Below are 16,790 nucleotides of genomic sequence, written 5' to 3' on the forward strand. Positions count from 1 at the left end.
ACGTATAGATTTTACAATTTTCTGACATTACTAGATTCTTTATAATCATACAGTTTATTCATATAGTTTTGTCTGTCATTAAGTAGAAAAGCCTTGTTTAGGTAAGATAATAAAATTAGTAATATTTTATGCCACTCCAGAGCTTCAAATGGAAAGGAAGTAATTCTAAATTTTCTTAGTTCTTTTTTATTTTTTACCTCTGATTGGATAATCAAAGCATATTCCATATCACCTTACTGGAAGAGAAAACAGTACTATTTCCAAATCACAACATTAAGAAAGTCTATGAACACTTATTTTTATTGTAACTGAAGTCATTTCAATCATAATCTAGAAAGCAGAGGGCTAATTTCACTAACTTTTTATAATTATGTCATTATTGCTTGTATAATTTGCACACTAATAAGAGAAGACCATGTTACCCATTACTCAAACAAAAATTGTAATTTTTATTATTTCAGGATTATGTAAAATTCACTTTATTGTAATGGTGAATTTCTCTTTCCAAACTTATGGATATTCCACTACACCTCCTATATGAAGTAATTTGTTGAGTGAGACAATGCACAAAGCTGAAAATACTGTCATATTAAAGAACAAGAGATATACATTAAAAATTTAAAAAAACGATTGCTGAAAAAAAAATGCTTTATTTGTTCTGGTTTGTTTCCATCGTGATTTTGTATTATACTAGCAAATTACATAACCCCATTTAAATTTTGAACATAGATTGACTGCAAAAATATAACAACATTTCTGAATAGCCATGATCTGTTAGATCGAGAGTGTACCTGATGTACAAAAATTAGCCTTCAACCTACTAACAAATATGCTGTTTGAATTTTGAAGATAGGGCAATTGTTTGCAGAGATATTATAAGAGCACCCCTTTGCACCTCCCAAAACAGTGCCCCAGGAGCACCCCGTTTGTTACCAGTTGATGGTTATGATTTGTCTTGGCTTACACAAGATACTCGCACTACCTCACCACTCTAGCCTCACACAAAGTCCTCATAAGAAACCAGTTATTGTTAAGCAGAATTTTTTTTTATAATTTATTTAATATTAACCTTTTTTATTTGACGTAAACTTAATTCTATTATATTTTTTAATATTTAAAAACAAAATAATTTTAATGCTTTAATTTAAAATGTACTAGAGGAAAAATGAATCATGTAAAAAAAGGTTAAGAAATGTTTTTCTTTAAAATGCAATGAAAAAGAATAATTTTTTTCAGCCACCAAAATTATTTTGGTGTTAATATTAAAAAAAAGGTTCATTACAAACTGCCTTAACAATTTGACAAGAACAAGATAAAGAAAATATCAAATCCCTCTTCACTATATCTAATTAGTGATTTTTACTTTTAGTGAGAACAAGATTTAACCCATTTTGAAAGTAATAATTTTTATTTTTTACTGTGTATTAAATTTAAGTAATCTTTTTAATTAATTTTTTTTACATCCAATATGCCTTTCATTAAATAATTTTTTAATGTTAATGAACATTTTACTTAAAAAATTACTATTTCTTAGTAGTTGCACTTAGGAGTACATTACAATTAAACCAGATAGATATATAAATAAAATTATCATACTCATTAAGGAAGATAATTATTATTTATTTTGAATAGTAAAATAAATTAGTAAATTACCAACTTAACTACTTTTAGTTACTGCTACATATTTCACGTTTAATGATACACATATATGTACAAAAATGTATATAAAAAAGTTATAGATAAAAGGACTATATATATATATATATTACTACAACTTTTTTCAATTATTCTTACTACAAAAATTAAATGTAATAATGTTTTCTTATAATTTTAAACATATGTAATTTAATTTAAAAGTCAAATAATTTTAAGTTAAATTTTTAAATGTTAATTAAAATATTTAACAATTTACTTGTTATAATTTTAAACATATTCAATTAATTAATAATTTGGTATTTAATTCTGAACAGTAACAGAGTATTCATATTTAAATAAACATTGCAATTTTAAATTAATTGGAAATATAAAAATTTATATGCAGCATTTCATTTTACAATCATATTTGTTATTATTTTTAAATCATTTGTATGTAATCATTGGCTTAATATTTTGTGTAATTTATAATATATAATATCCCATTGTATGTATTACCTCAAAATTAGATATTACACCTGAAATATTAAAGTACTGCAATGAATGTAGATAATTTAAGGATTGCAAGTTTGATATTTTATAACTTTTTGCAACTGGCTTTTTTGCTATCTTATATAAGAAAAACTGATTTATAAAACTGTTTGACAGGGAGTTTTTACAACATGTAAGTTTCATTTAAGATTAAGCTGCAGAAGTTTAAAACAAGATAGTAACACCAATTTCAAAATGATAATCTACTTGAAACAAAATCATATTAAACATGTTCCTCTTCATGATTAATAAAGTTCTAATGTGATCATACAGATACCACAAAAAAGGTGTTTTACTAATTTTCAAAACTTTATATAGTCCATATATAAAAATATTTTCACTAGTTCTGAGAATTATCTCCTTGTATAATGAATAGCAACATATAAGTTACATAATTTATCATAAATAAATATTGAAAGTACCTTTCTGTTATAATCTGATAATTTTAACGCTTTCTCTGCTTCTCTTCTGCTATATCTATCATCCATACAAAGTAATTTTAATTGCACATCTAAAAGCTGTCCGCGAGCTTCATCACAACTTGAATCTAATGCTAGTACTTTTTTAAAACAATTCTCTGCTTCACTTAATTTCTAAAACAAAACACACATTTTCAATTTCTGTAACACACACATATTTTGTTCACACATATTATTTATTTACACATATTACTTATATATATTTTATTATATATTTAAGACAATTTGACATAAGTAGTATAATATAAATTTAACTATTCTAATCAATCAATGAATTATGCATTAAAAGTGCCAAAAAATCCTTCATTAATAGAAGATACTCCAAAATTGTATTAATCTATTATCTATGTTGTAAAATTATAATGGTTTAATCCAAGATTAAATCATTATGAAATTATCAAATTTGAATCAATGCCAATAGGTTTTACAGAATAATCATAACAGATTATAACTCATTACAGAACTATCTACAACTACTTCATAACATATCAGAAAATGAAAAAAGTGTAGCACCCACTTTTGTTTTTTTTAAATTATTATTATTATTAAATTAATTATAAGAATAATCATCAATCCATGCTCCATACTAACATTTAGACCCACTAATGCTTCTCCTTTACGATAGTACGATTTTGTATAATTTGGAAACAAGTTAATCATAATATTAGCATCTTCTAATGACCTGATAACAAATAAAACAAATCAAATGATTAATGATCAAATATAAAAAAATTAAGGAAGATAAATAATCTGAAAATATTAAGAATAAAAACCACAAAATATTTTCTGTCACCCATCACTGCAAGTATTATCACCATTCAAAATCAATATTATTATTATTATCGTTGTCTCCTAACAAAAGGTTGCACAAACATTCCAATGAATACAAACTGAGATCTCTATTGGATAATTCTGAGTCTTCTCTTCCTCCTCCTCCTCCTCTTCATCAATCTATAATCTATTTCGATATACTCATATGATTAATTGAAAAATAATTCTAAAATTATTCGTTGAACAGCAACAGTAAAAAAAGATATTGACAAGTAATATACTCTTTTAAATAACATGCACAAGAACATCAGTTTTTATTATCAATAAACGCACAACAGAACACTGTTTCGTAGGTGCGTATGTGCTTGTAGTGTACATTACTGTTTTACTAGAACATAATATAATTTTCTCAAACATTACTTTTTCTCAACAACTGCTCAGTGGATTAGAATAATTTTCTGTAACGGTTTTTCTAATAACTTTCAACAACACAAAAAATATATATTTTAAAACAGGTAGATTAGTAATATCAGACTTATCAATTTCTTCAAATGTTTTTATCGCTTTGTTGATTGTATTTTTGAGCAAGCTATCATAACCCAACTAAGGTTATAAACTTTGGCTGAGTTCTAGCAACCCCCAACTGCTGTTTTCATCAACTTTTTTAATATATTCAATGTACCCTTTCCAAAACATCTGTCACAACAGAATAAAAGCCACTAATGCTATTTGTTCAAGATCTTATCAAAAATTCACAATAAACATTCCTTTCCCTAACCAGTCACCTCTTTTTAACCAATACAAACTCTATGGAATTAGCACAAGTAAGGAAAGGATCACATCACATCACAACATAATTCTTTTCCTTTAGCACAATGTCAATAATGTTTTCATTTATTGCATTACTCAATACAAATAAAATAACTTATATTTGTTTTGCAGCCTGCATAAATATAATTTTTTTGGAGGTACTTATATCCCTCTGAGTACTATGATAGGAGGTATTATCTATTACTAATAGCATCCAGTAGAAAGGATGTAATTTATTTTCAGATGATCGATTTCAAAAAATTTTCAAAATTCATTCTACCATGATAATTCTTTGTAGACATACCAGCTCTGAAGAACAGCATTGATTTCTCAGGTCCTGTGTGTAACAGAACAAAGCATTATAACCTATTTTTTTGTGGGGGGGAGGGGTTGTGGACAAAGCACACTTTGGCATTATCATCGCCCGGAATAAAATTTTATAGCAAAAAAAATATATAATAATTAAAAAAACTAGAACTACCTTAAAAACTAAAAAATCAAACAAAAACTAATATCACAGCTGTAAAACTAAAATTAAAAATAAGCGTAAAACTAAAATCGTAAAATTTAACAAAAATAAAAAGAATTTATAAAGTCCAAGAGGGGTGTAAAGGGCCCCAACTTGGATAACAGGAAGACTAAAAAATTAACGTAAACTAAACCTAGGTAAAAATTAAAAGATTAAAAAGCTAAAACTTAAAACTAATAAGACAAATAAAATATCATAAAAAAATTTAAAACTAAAATATCAATTAAAAGATTAATATAACTATTATCAGAAATAAAAAACTTAAAAATAAATAACAACTAATATATCTATAAAACTAAAATAAATTTAACGAACTCTGAGAGAAGTGTAAAGGGCTCCTTGGATAACAGAAGAAAATAAAGATTTTAACTGAAACACATAACAGTAAAAAAAAAAAACACCTAACTATTAAAAATTATGTAAAATAAAATACTAACAGTTCTAAGAAATAAAAACATCTGGTCCAAAAATTTGTTTTCATTGCTCAGGATTTGACGAATGTTCCTGGGCAATTTAAATTTAAAATGCAAGGCTGCATAACAAATGCAATCCACAAGGATATGGCACATAGTCAAGCAGCAGTTGCATGGAACACATGTTGGTGCATTTACTTTTGACATTAGATATGCGTGTGACTCTGGTATGGCCTAACTGCAATCGACACAGGACTACTTCCTCTCGACGGAGTTTTCTGAAAGACAAGTCCCATGGCAACATAGTGTTTTTAATGTATAAGCGTTTATTATCCACTATGGCAGTCCAGTCACCTTGCCAGTTTGCTTGAAGAGCATGTTTTAACAATTGCTAAAATCGCAAGTATTAACACGATTGGTGGAAAAATGTTGACTACAAGTGTCTTTAGCAGCAGAATCTGTGCATTCATTGCCCACAATTCCTACATGGCTAGGGATTTAGCAGAAACTCACTTGTGTGTTGGTTCAACTCATTTGTGTGATGGTTCAACTCAGCGATTGTGTTATAGAGTTCAGTGACCAACAGATGTCTAGAATAAAAATCTTCCAAAGTTTGGAGTGCACTAGTCGCTACAAATAAGGATATGATGATATTTTGGATTAACGATATTCAAAGCATTATTGATGGCGTACAGTTCTGCAGTAAATAGACTTGCAATATTAGGTAGACCAAACATATAGATTTTGCTATTAAGAATAAATATACGTTTAAAATCTGCAGTAACCGCCAAATATGAGGTGCTACCCAAACGTTCAGGGAATTTCACCAAAAAAATAAAATAGCTTACCATAACTTATAATTCCCACTGTCTCCTTCAAAGTAATCCCCTTGGGCATTGATACAGTGATCCCAGAGTTTTTCCCATGATTCCATTTATCCCTGGAAGTCTGCACGTGTAAGTGTTCGAAGTACGTTCTGCATTTCTTCCTGAATCTCCTCAATTGTGTTAAAACTACGGCTTTTCAATTGAAATTTTATTTTCGGAAAGAGAAAAAAGTCATACGGAGCAAGGTCAGATAAATAGGGTGGGTAGGAATTTTTTGGCTAAATTTTTCAATTCACTACAGACAGCTATGCGATGATTTTGTTTCTGGTCACTGTTCGTCTTGGTACGAATTTTTAGGCAATGCATCTCATGTTCAAATTGTCCGACAAGATGCGTTGCACGGACCCATATGACATTTGTACAAACATCATGGATTGTTTGTCTACGATCTGCAACAATAGCCTCTTGCACTTTCGTGATGTTTTCCGGTGTTGCGCTTGTTGATGGTCTTCCTGAACGCTCATCGTCATCGACTGTTGTTCGTCCATCTTTGAATTGTTTGTACCACAAAAAAGTTTTACTTTAACTCATAGCACTGTCACCAAATGCTTCTACAAGCATGCGATGGGTTTCTGCACTGGTTTTTTTAAGCATGAAGCAAAATTCGATGCAGGTTCTTTGCTCTTTAAAATCTGCCAATGTTACAGAACCGCACGAAAGTCAACAATGCAGCCTCTCACCGGCACAGCTGTTGGAACACTGATTCACAAAGAGTACTGTTAGTCACATCTAGCAGCAGCAGCAGGTCGTATCAGCAATGGTTCGTGCACGAAATTCAAATTCCCCGAACTTTTGGATAGCACTTCGTACATTCACCCTTAGGTGCAGTAAAACATGGATGGCCTTCATATCTTTGTAAATTAGGATTCACAAGAACTGCGGTAAAAGCCAGGTGATTCAGTTGCCCTTTAAAATGGACAAAGTAAGATGCTGAAAGTTGGTCACATCTATCCCAAAGTAATGGTTCACCACCATCAACAAGTATGCTAATGACAGGGCTTGATCTAAAAGCCACCGTAGAAAGATGGAGAGAAGTGTGATTTACAGCATCTAACATCTTCAGTGCTTTATTATATACTGAAGAGTAGGCGATACAACTGTAATCTAAATGGGAATAAACGAAGGAATAATAAAATCGCAACATACATGACCTATTGGCTCGCCAATTGGTGTTGCTAATAACTTGTAGCATATCTAGCAGTTTGAAACATTTTGTTTTTGGTTCTTTCAGTAAGGCGGCTATCAAAAAATAAACCTAAAAACCTGATGTCAGGAGAAATAGTAATTAGCTCACTGCTGCGAAAAATTTGCAGAATGGAAGGGTCCTACAGATGAGAAAAGACTATACATTTTGTTTTCTCAGGTGAAAAGGTGAAGCCTTTTCAACTCGAAAGGCACTCGAACCAAAAGATAACCAAATTTTATTTTTTCTGATGGTACTGGAAGGTTGAAAGTCAATATAAGGAAAAGTGTTGGTTCTTCCATTCCACTCCGCTGTTTCATTATACACTTTACTTTTACAACATCTTGGGGATGAAACTCACAAGCTATTTCAGTGACATCCATGTCTAAAAGGTCTTGGAAAAAATTACTCCCCTGCTCATATTTAGGGTTTTGTGGCATTCTGCAGTAATATTTATATTACCCATATTACAGAGACGTAAGATAGATTGATTCTGCTCATCATTAAATGATTTGATTAGAATCTATCTGTCTCGTAACTTCTTAACATTCTTCAAGGAACCACTTGAACCGGTTACAACTTTGTTTATTAGGAAAGGCGAGACCTTATGAAGAGCCACCTTCCTGACTATTTTGAAGACTACAAATCTGATATTCTTGTACTGCAGACTTGACTTGTCACCGCTTAAACTAACATTTTGATAAAACTAACGCATAAAACATTACGCTTAAACTAACAACACTGAGCAAGGTCTTTTCACAAGACTATTAGTATTGGTTTTTTCAGATGGACCACTAACCATCGTAGAGTTAAGTTGAGGACTTGAAATTTTGGTTCCACAAGTAACAGCAATATAATGAACCACTCAAGTAGAACGCACGCGTACTGGAGCTAGAGCTAAATACAACTGGGTCCACCCTGGTGCCCAGAGGAAATCATCTGAGACTCACCTATCAGCACGATAGTTTCCACCTTGGGTTACAGTTGCGTTTTGTAAGATGTTGTAACACCATCAAGTGTAAATATAAGAAGAAACAGTGTAGGATGTTGTTGTGTAGATGTGTAAGGGTATATATTGTGTAGTGTTCTTGGTGTAGTGTATGTGTATAGTGTAAAGTGTTCTGCAGCTCTAGATATAGTGGGAAGAAAAGCTGCAAAGGCTAGGGCCATGGGAACACAAACCCCCAAAGTCTTAAAGAATAAGACTTCCTGTTGGGGATGATGTCTGTTTTGTCACTAATCACTACTTAACATCTAATGCTTAAATAAAATTAGATTCTGCTAATATCAGCATTTTAGATTGATATTAAAAAACTCCATCTACTCACTCATTCACTCAGAGCTAAAACTTTTTTTTATGTAACTGAAATATAGCAGAAATTATGTAACATCTTAGTTAAAAGCAGGTGTGTTCTACTACACGCTTCAAGAAGCAGCTCATGTGTAACAAACGCAACCAATTCATTAATCTGAATCTATTACCAATATGTACTAGCTGGTGGCCCAACCAACAGGCCTACCAGCAGAAGCCCCTCTGGTCAAGATGAAGCCAGACAAGTGCCACTCAGGAAGAATCACTTCAACCATGCCAACCCGCCACTGTGGAGCTCTGAGGGCCACCACTGCCACACTATAGTGGGGACCAACTGCCACTAAGGGGAAGTTCAGTTCGACTCCAATGGATGAGCCAGAACTCCCTGACTACAACCCAACAAACCAAGCCAACATCGCGAGAGACCAGCAATCAGACACAAGAGCCCTTCTAAGGGGTACTCATCAAACACTCCAACAACCCTTTTTAGGGCCATCACTACAAAATCTTAAACAGCCCTTTTTAAGGCTACCATAAGGTTCTAAGGTTCCACACGCTGTCAAAGCAATTCGGCAACAGTACATAACATTATTTCTATTTATGGTAAAATCATACATACAAATATTATAAAAAAAGGAAAATACAGAGCCTTATTAATTAATAAATTTCCATAGTATTAACATCCTATAGCATGATTAAAAATTCTAATTAATGAATAAAAATGTTATGTTTATGATTTACTTATTATAACATAAAGGTGCTATTAAAATTAAATCCTTACTAGAGAAACTAAATAAGTTACTAAGTCACTACAGCAAATTAAATACAAGAAAAAGTTAGTGCTAATGTCTCTCATTCCACAATTTATATAAAAAAGAGAATAAAAATTTACTTTAACAAAGTTAGTTATGCTGAGTCCACCACTCCAATCCATCTTTGAACATGCTAGCCAGTGTAGTACATGATTTACATGTCATTCAGATCACTATTAACCCTGACCCTTGATCTCATCCTCCTCAACAACTACTTGGCCAATCCATAACATCAAACTCAGCAATTACTCTTGTAACACTTCCAGTATCCCACTTTCTGAAATGCACCTCTGACATCTGGATGTCTGTGTCACCCCTAGAGAAGCCATTACCTCACTTCTTACTCTTATCAAGTCTAGTTAGCCTAACTGTCTCATGCAACTTCCAACAAACATTCCCTTTCCAGGGGAGGTTGCACTTCTGACTACATCAGCTAAAATTTCACTTAAACACTACCATTTAATTATACTTTGTTATTTTAACAAAAATTGCTTATGAAGATAGCAATATTATTCAATCTTGTATTTCAATCAGTGTAAATCAATCTGAAGCCTTTCCCCCTATCTTTTGGCTTTTGTCTCTTCTTACTGCCTAAGTACTTTCAATAACAAATCATTTCTTCTTATGAGTTTGCCAAAAATAAATTAATACTGAATTATAAGAAAAAAAATGAATTAATGTTAAGATGACTTCCCCAGATTAAAAATATTGTTTTTTTTTTCCATTCAGAACAAAAGAAAACTTTTAACTTTTACCTAAAATATTTTTGGTACATTTTTCTTTTTTTATTATTGTAATAAGGTGGAAAAGTTTTTAAAAAATACTCACTCCCACATTAAACAAGCTATTGGGGTCAGCTCATCCATTCCTGGGTGGGATGATACTCCTCACGTTACACATTATATTCCTTTGGAAGTATAGAAAATAATCTAGAAATTATAAAGCAATAAAAAAGATTAACTTCATAAACCAAGTACTCTACAGATTTCTGAGCTTCCATTCCTTCAATTCCTGTTGTAAAAAAAAATCATACAAACTAAAGGAATAAACATAAATGCACAGCAGAAAATTTCTACCCCCATTCTTCCACAAGATGTTAATCTTAGTACATAAAATGTTTATAATTCATTTATAACATTATAATACTTATTTCACAGAGGTGGAATTTAGAAGTTGGTTAAATGGAATAAAAAATCAAGCATCCTCTAATCACAACTTTTTCAGATACATATTTCAGGACTATAGCATTACAAATAAGCCACTAATTCAATAATTAAAAATATTATAACACAAATAAATACAAATTTACTCACTTATTATATTCTTTTAATTTGCAATAACAATAAGATCTATTATTATATAACCTTGCATCTTTTGGAAACTTTTTAATAGCTTTATTTAATATTTCAATAGCTCCTTTAAAGTCATTCCAGTTGGCTTTCTGATAAGCTTGTTTTCCCATATCCTCAAGTGACATCTATAAATTAAAATAAGAAAATTAAAAAAATTACTATATAAACTTCATTTTTATTATTATTTTATTACATAAGTTCATCCACAAATTGGACTGGAGTAGGAGTTAAACATTTTTTAATTTGTTTTTAATTGCTTCTAAATTTTTTTATTTTAATGCTATTTGAGTTTTGTGAGTTTTTACAAAAATTCAATACAAATTTATTTACTTATTCAGGGCACACCTTATCTGTAAAATCAGTCATAATATTTTACTCCAGTAGCTTTGATAAAAAATGTAAAAAAGCACAGTATACTTTTCTAATCAATGAAATGTGTTATCTGGAGATAACTAAAACAATTTCAAGTAGAACAAATATTTGTAAGATACAGTAGATACACAATTTGCTAAGGATATTTCATTACTTTTATTTTAATTTGTGATATTTCACTGAATCATTAGAGTATTGTTTAGTATACAGTACTGCAAATTATAATTATAATACTACTGTTCATAGATATTATTAGTAAAAGTTAAAAATCTGTGTCGTGTGTCGTACAAATAGTAATAATCATTATAATACTGATTATAATAGCAGTAAAGCCAGAAACTGATACTCATACTAATGATAATAATATTGACTAAGATGAATTTAGGTGAATAAGTTACATTCTACTTAACTATACCTGTAACTTTTTTCTTTTACACTTGGATGTATTAAACTGATATTGTATTCAAGTAATACTCTTTTTTTATGCTAAAGAACTGGCAAATCAATTTTTTATTATCTGGCAATTTTTTGCAGTCTGTACTTAATGATGATGAACACTACAATGTAATAAACTGGCAGTACTATAAAACAATTTACAAAGTTTGTAAAATGGTAACCTGTGCTCTAATACAATCAAGGAGAATCACTCATCTATAGATGACTACCTCTCTACTGATACTTACCAATATATATATATCTGACAATATTCCTACTTGTAGCTGCTGACCGAGACTCTGAATGATTGCATGAATAATGCTAATTTTACCAATAGTGAGGTGATTTTTTTTTTACTTTCTTACCTCTAAACATGATTCCATTTTAGAATGGAATCACAGCTTTAATAAAAGTGAATCCTTTCTTAGGGTTCTTAGCTTGATTAAATTATGCTCTTCCAAGACATAATATTCAGGAAATGTTGCACACTAATTTTAAAAAATGAAATCTTTCATAATATGAAAGACAGCTAGCTGATGACACCATGAGAATCAATTTAAATATGCTAATTAACTTACTGAATTTTAATTATAATTTTTTTGTCAAAACTTTGTTGTGTTACAAGCATTTTGAATAAGAATAATACTTGAATTTTTCCTTTGTATAAGAAGACAACTGTAGTTGATTTCAGGTATATACAACTATATACCTGAATGCTTTTAGATTTCACATTCTCTGTGGGTGTCAGTCTTTTGAAACTTGGAAGTAAACATAAGATCATTTGCTTCCTTCAATGATAATTTTTTTTTAATGTTTATTTACTCCCTATCAGTGTTATTCTTGTTTTTGAGTTTTTGTGTTTCTAGGCATGTTTCTCTGAAACAGTGGCTGCATTTCCAGTCAAAGCCACAATACTTCAATAAATGGTTCAAGATGGTATTTCAATCACACACTTCAATGTTATCAGTCATGATTAGCAATTGCCATGAACTTTATTACCTACTTTTTGGGATATGAAATATGCATACTATTTTTTCAATACCCATTTATAAGACGTTCTGCACAGTTTTCTTATGTTTCAGGCTCTCAACTAGAAACTACATCATAGAATAATACACCAATTTTCAAATATTTCACTCATATGGATATTTCTCCTTATATCATTAAAATAATTACCTTTTCAACATTCATTATTTGCAACCAATATTGCATACAGAACAGTGCAAGAACGTATAAAGCTATTAGCAATAAAACACACAATGATTACAGGACACATGATGACTGATAAAAATTTAACCAGCCTAGTCAAAACCAATCTTAATCTGACTGGTATGATGGGGATGCAGAATTTTGTGTCTTTCTTTATTAAACCCTAATGGCTGAATTTAGGAGCATCTGCCCAGATGTGAAAATACTAAATCGAGTTGATGTGAGATCAGCCTACACACTTTGCGTTTCACACTGAAAATTTATTTCTTATACTGTGGGGCTTGTTTCCAATGTTGTATTTTTCTCTGGTTAGACTTTTTTATGGCTATGATGTAAAGCACCTGCCTGACTTACATGCAGCGACTCTAGTCAAGTAGCTATAAACATGTTCACTTTAGAAACAGTCCCTGTGATAAAAAAAAATGAATATATCATCTGTAGGGCTGAATACTTCCTCCATTTCAAAGGTATATCTGACTCGGTAAAAAAGGCAATGGAAAACTAGTTCCCTCCAACTTTGTAAGCTTATCATGGGATGCTTATTGTTCTTGGAATGATTAGTGTCATACCTGGAATCTCCTAGAACCACAACAATTGTGACATCTGATTTAGCAGACTGACTGCTAGTTGTGACTTAATATAGCAGACAAAGAAAGTGACTTTATCATTTTTATAATTACACTGATAGCTTTATCCATTCTTTTATTTTTTTAATTTTAGCATGTTCTTATTTTTTTAATTTAAAAGGTAATTACATAGTTATTATTTTGTATAATGAAATATTTTATTCAAACATATATTTAACCAGAATTTTATGAAAAGAATTTTTTTTTCCACACAACTATCATAAGTGGAAATCTTAATACATAAAATACATCATTTTAATATATATATATATATATTATAATATATAAATTTTTTAAACATGATTAGTTTTAATCAGTCACAACGTGGTTGACAAAGTAGCTTAATGCTAATGATAATTGTGGTATTTTAATAACTGATGATGAATCTGTAGGATTTTAAAAGGCCTTATTAGATTGAAGGTAAAATCATTCTTCCTCTATATGTGTGTATCTGGTGGTTTATAAATTATAACATATATATATATATATACTACAGTGGTTCCTTATAATGACATCGTTTAAATACCAGAGGGCTATTGATATCCCTATTAGCAGCCCTATATTGCAAGCTAAGGCGAATGATTTTTCTGACAAATTTGGTAAACCATGTGAAATAATTTCAGCTTGGATATAATGGTTCTGTCAGGATCACAATATTGTCAGGGAGAATAAGCAGCGAGGCCACAACAGCTCCAACCAGTGTGTTAGAAAAGTGGCTAGAAACCATTTGACCACTTCAAAAAAAACCTAATTTTACAAATTATACAGGATTTAGATCAAAAAAAGGAAACACAAATAACTATCCTGGATAATATAATAATGTTAGAAAGATCCTGGAATGAGGTTTCTCCGCTGACTGTAAAAATTTGCTTTTGACATGCAGGATTTTTACCACAGGTTGGTGAAGTTACTGACATCGCGTACAAACAAGAATCTTTAGCAGAATGGAGCAAAATAAACTGCAAAACTAATCATTGTCAAATGCATTGTTCGAAAATTATCAAGATGTTGACAAAGATTTAGAAACGCATGAAAATGGAACAGCAGATGATGTAGTGGCTTCAGTACTAGCAGAAATAGACAGGGACGTAGATAATGATAACGATGAAACATCAACGCATCGGCCAGATCCAGATGACCCCCCCAATCTTCCAGAAGTTTTAGAAATTTTGCCGGTTTCTCAGTTTTACAGAAATTGCTAATAAAGAAGCGGAGTATTTGTTTTGATTTAGAAAAGAACCTTCAAAAACTGTATAACAACACAAAATGTTTGAAACAAAGCAAAATAACCAACTTTTTGCAGAAAAAGTAATTTTTACAATTTTTCACTATATTCTTTTACTCTACTGCATTTGTATTTATTATTGCATATTTTTGTTTTTTTATATTATTTTATTACGAAAATAAATTATTATTATTTTTAATGATTATTATTTTACTGTATTTTAATTATTATTATTTTACTGTATTACAATACCTGTGTAGATGGCATATTAAAGTAGTACCACTTAGCTACCTAGACATTGGTTATTGTGACTATCAGTTAAAATGACATAAAATCATCGGTTCCTTGGAGGTCACTATAAACTATATTTACTGTATTTTATATATATATATATATATAATACAAGTCATAAATAAATATCAATAATCTAATTCATGGTAATTATGATGCAAGCTCTTAAGCAGCTACAAAGTTAATTTTTCACAAAGACTTTTGGAATGACAATAATGAAGTATAATATTATTTTAATATCATATTATCTGAGAAAGATAGAATTAACATTTCTTCTTTACCATAATTAAAATATTAATTTTACCTCAGTTTAATTAGCACATGAATTTATGCTTATATATTTAGTAACTGTAACATGTAAGTTGTTTTTCCTCTTTCTTTCTTTCTTGTGTATAAGAAATTGTCTTTATATATTACATTACTCACAACTACTTATGTAGAAGTTTTTTAATACTGAAAGAATTCAACTCTGAATATTGCTTTAGTAAAGATTTTTACAGTTCTATTTTTATTTTAATTGGTTATTTAGCTAATTTACCTTTAACTTATGTCTTGTATATAAGACATACTTTCTGTACATTGGAATATGTATCAAACCTGCAATACCAAGACTAGTGACTACCACATAACTTTTATTGATATAGATAAAAAAATCAGTATTATTCATGAGCACCACATTTTCTTACAATAATTATGATTAACCATTATTATTTTATAAAATCTTATATCATGCTTCACTCTTTATTCACATCTATTAGAAAATTTTGCATCAAATTTGGAACTCAAAGGCAAATAGCATGTTTTTGTAGAATTTTGGGGTTCTATCAAAATTAATATTTCCTTAAATTATTTATTTAAATTTAATTCAATAATTTTTGTTGTTATATTTATATTTTCTTTTCACAGGCAAGTGGGTTAAGAAAATTATTTAATCAATTTTGCCACATCTCTCAAACTGTTTAGCATGCTCAACCTCTTCCACAATATTATGATGAATTCAGAAATATTTACAAGAGGGTGAGACTGGTTTACAGCAGTTAGTTAATTACGGTTAGCAAGTGAATTATGTTTAGTTATTAAGTAACTATGGTTAGTTAGTGAATTATTACAGCAGTTAGTGGTTATTCAAGTAGTGGATTTGAATACTAGATCGTGGATACCAGTGTTCTTTGGTGGCTGAGTTTCCCACACATCTCAGGAATGGTCGAACTGAGATGTACAAGACTACACTTCATTTACACTCATACATATCATCCTCAATCATCCTCTGAAGTAATACCTGAATGGTAATTCCCGGAGGCTAAACAGGAAAAAGAAAGAAGTTAGTGAATTACAGTTAAAATCTTCACTCTCTTCTTACAATTTTTGAGAATTTAGGTTTATGCTCTTGAACAATAATTAGGACGAGTTGGGTGGAGCGGGCTGTACATTAAAGTACTGTAGTTTGCACTACACCATAACTGTACACTAATTCCACTGGTTTAACATCAGTGCAGGTGGACCCTCCTTTGACAGTCATTCATCATCTCCCTGGGGTAAGTCGATTTAAGTTGCTTCAAAATACATGGTTAGAGGTAATGTACCACAACAAACATATAATTTTATTAGGCAATTTTGATTTTGATATTCTGAAGGACAATTTTGAAAACAAAGTGACATATTTCATTTAAATCTTGAATTCCATTTAATACTTCCCATTAATCACAAAAAAAAACTCCTTACAATCTACTTATCTTGCTATGAGTAGTTCTAGATACTAATGGTTACATCCCTGTTTTTGGTTATTTTTAACATGATCTTTTTTATTTTATTTATAATATTAATGCTAGCATACAACATGCAATATTAATTACAGTTAGCTATTTATAATATTTTAGTCCAGTTGCCTATGAACATGCCC

General features: G+C 30.3%; 1 protein-coding gene across 2 annotated transcripts in view; it reads right to left on the reverse strand.

Moving 5' to 3' along the window:
• Window positions 1-16,790, reverse strand: part of LOC142318298 (uncharacterized) — an 85,728-nt gene that overhangs the window by 37,767 nt on the left and 31,171 nt on the right. The window contains exons 3-6 of one of the 2 annotated variants that reach the window (XM_075354869.1): window positions 16,051-16,190; window positions 10,694-10,857; window positions 3,255-3,345; window positions 2,607-2,777 (exon numbers count right to left, since the gene is read on the reverse strand). In XM_075354869.1, the coding sequence (XP_075210984.1) occupies window positions 2,607-2,777; window positions 3,255-3,345; window positions 10,694-10,857; window positions 16,051-16,125 (501 nt within the window). In that variant the 5' untranslated portion in view covers window positions 16,126-16,190. The remainder of the gene's footprint in view (window positions 1-2,606; window positions 2,778-3,254; window positions 3,346-10,693; window positions 10,858-16,050; window positions 16,191-16,790) is intronic. The other variant, XM_075354870.1, reaches the window with a different exon arrangement.

The sequence above is a fragment of the Lycorma delicatula genome, chromosome 1, assembly GCF_047948215.1.
Source record: "Lycorma delicatula isolate Av1 chromosome 1, ASM4794821v1, whole genome shotgun sequence".
NCBI classification, from domain to species: Eukaryota; Metazoa; Arthropoda; class Insecta; order Hemiptera; family Fulgoridae; genus Lycorma; species Lycorma delicatula.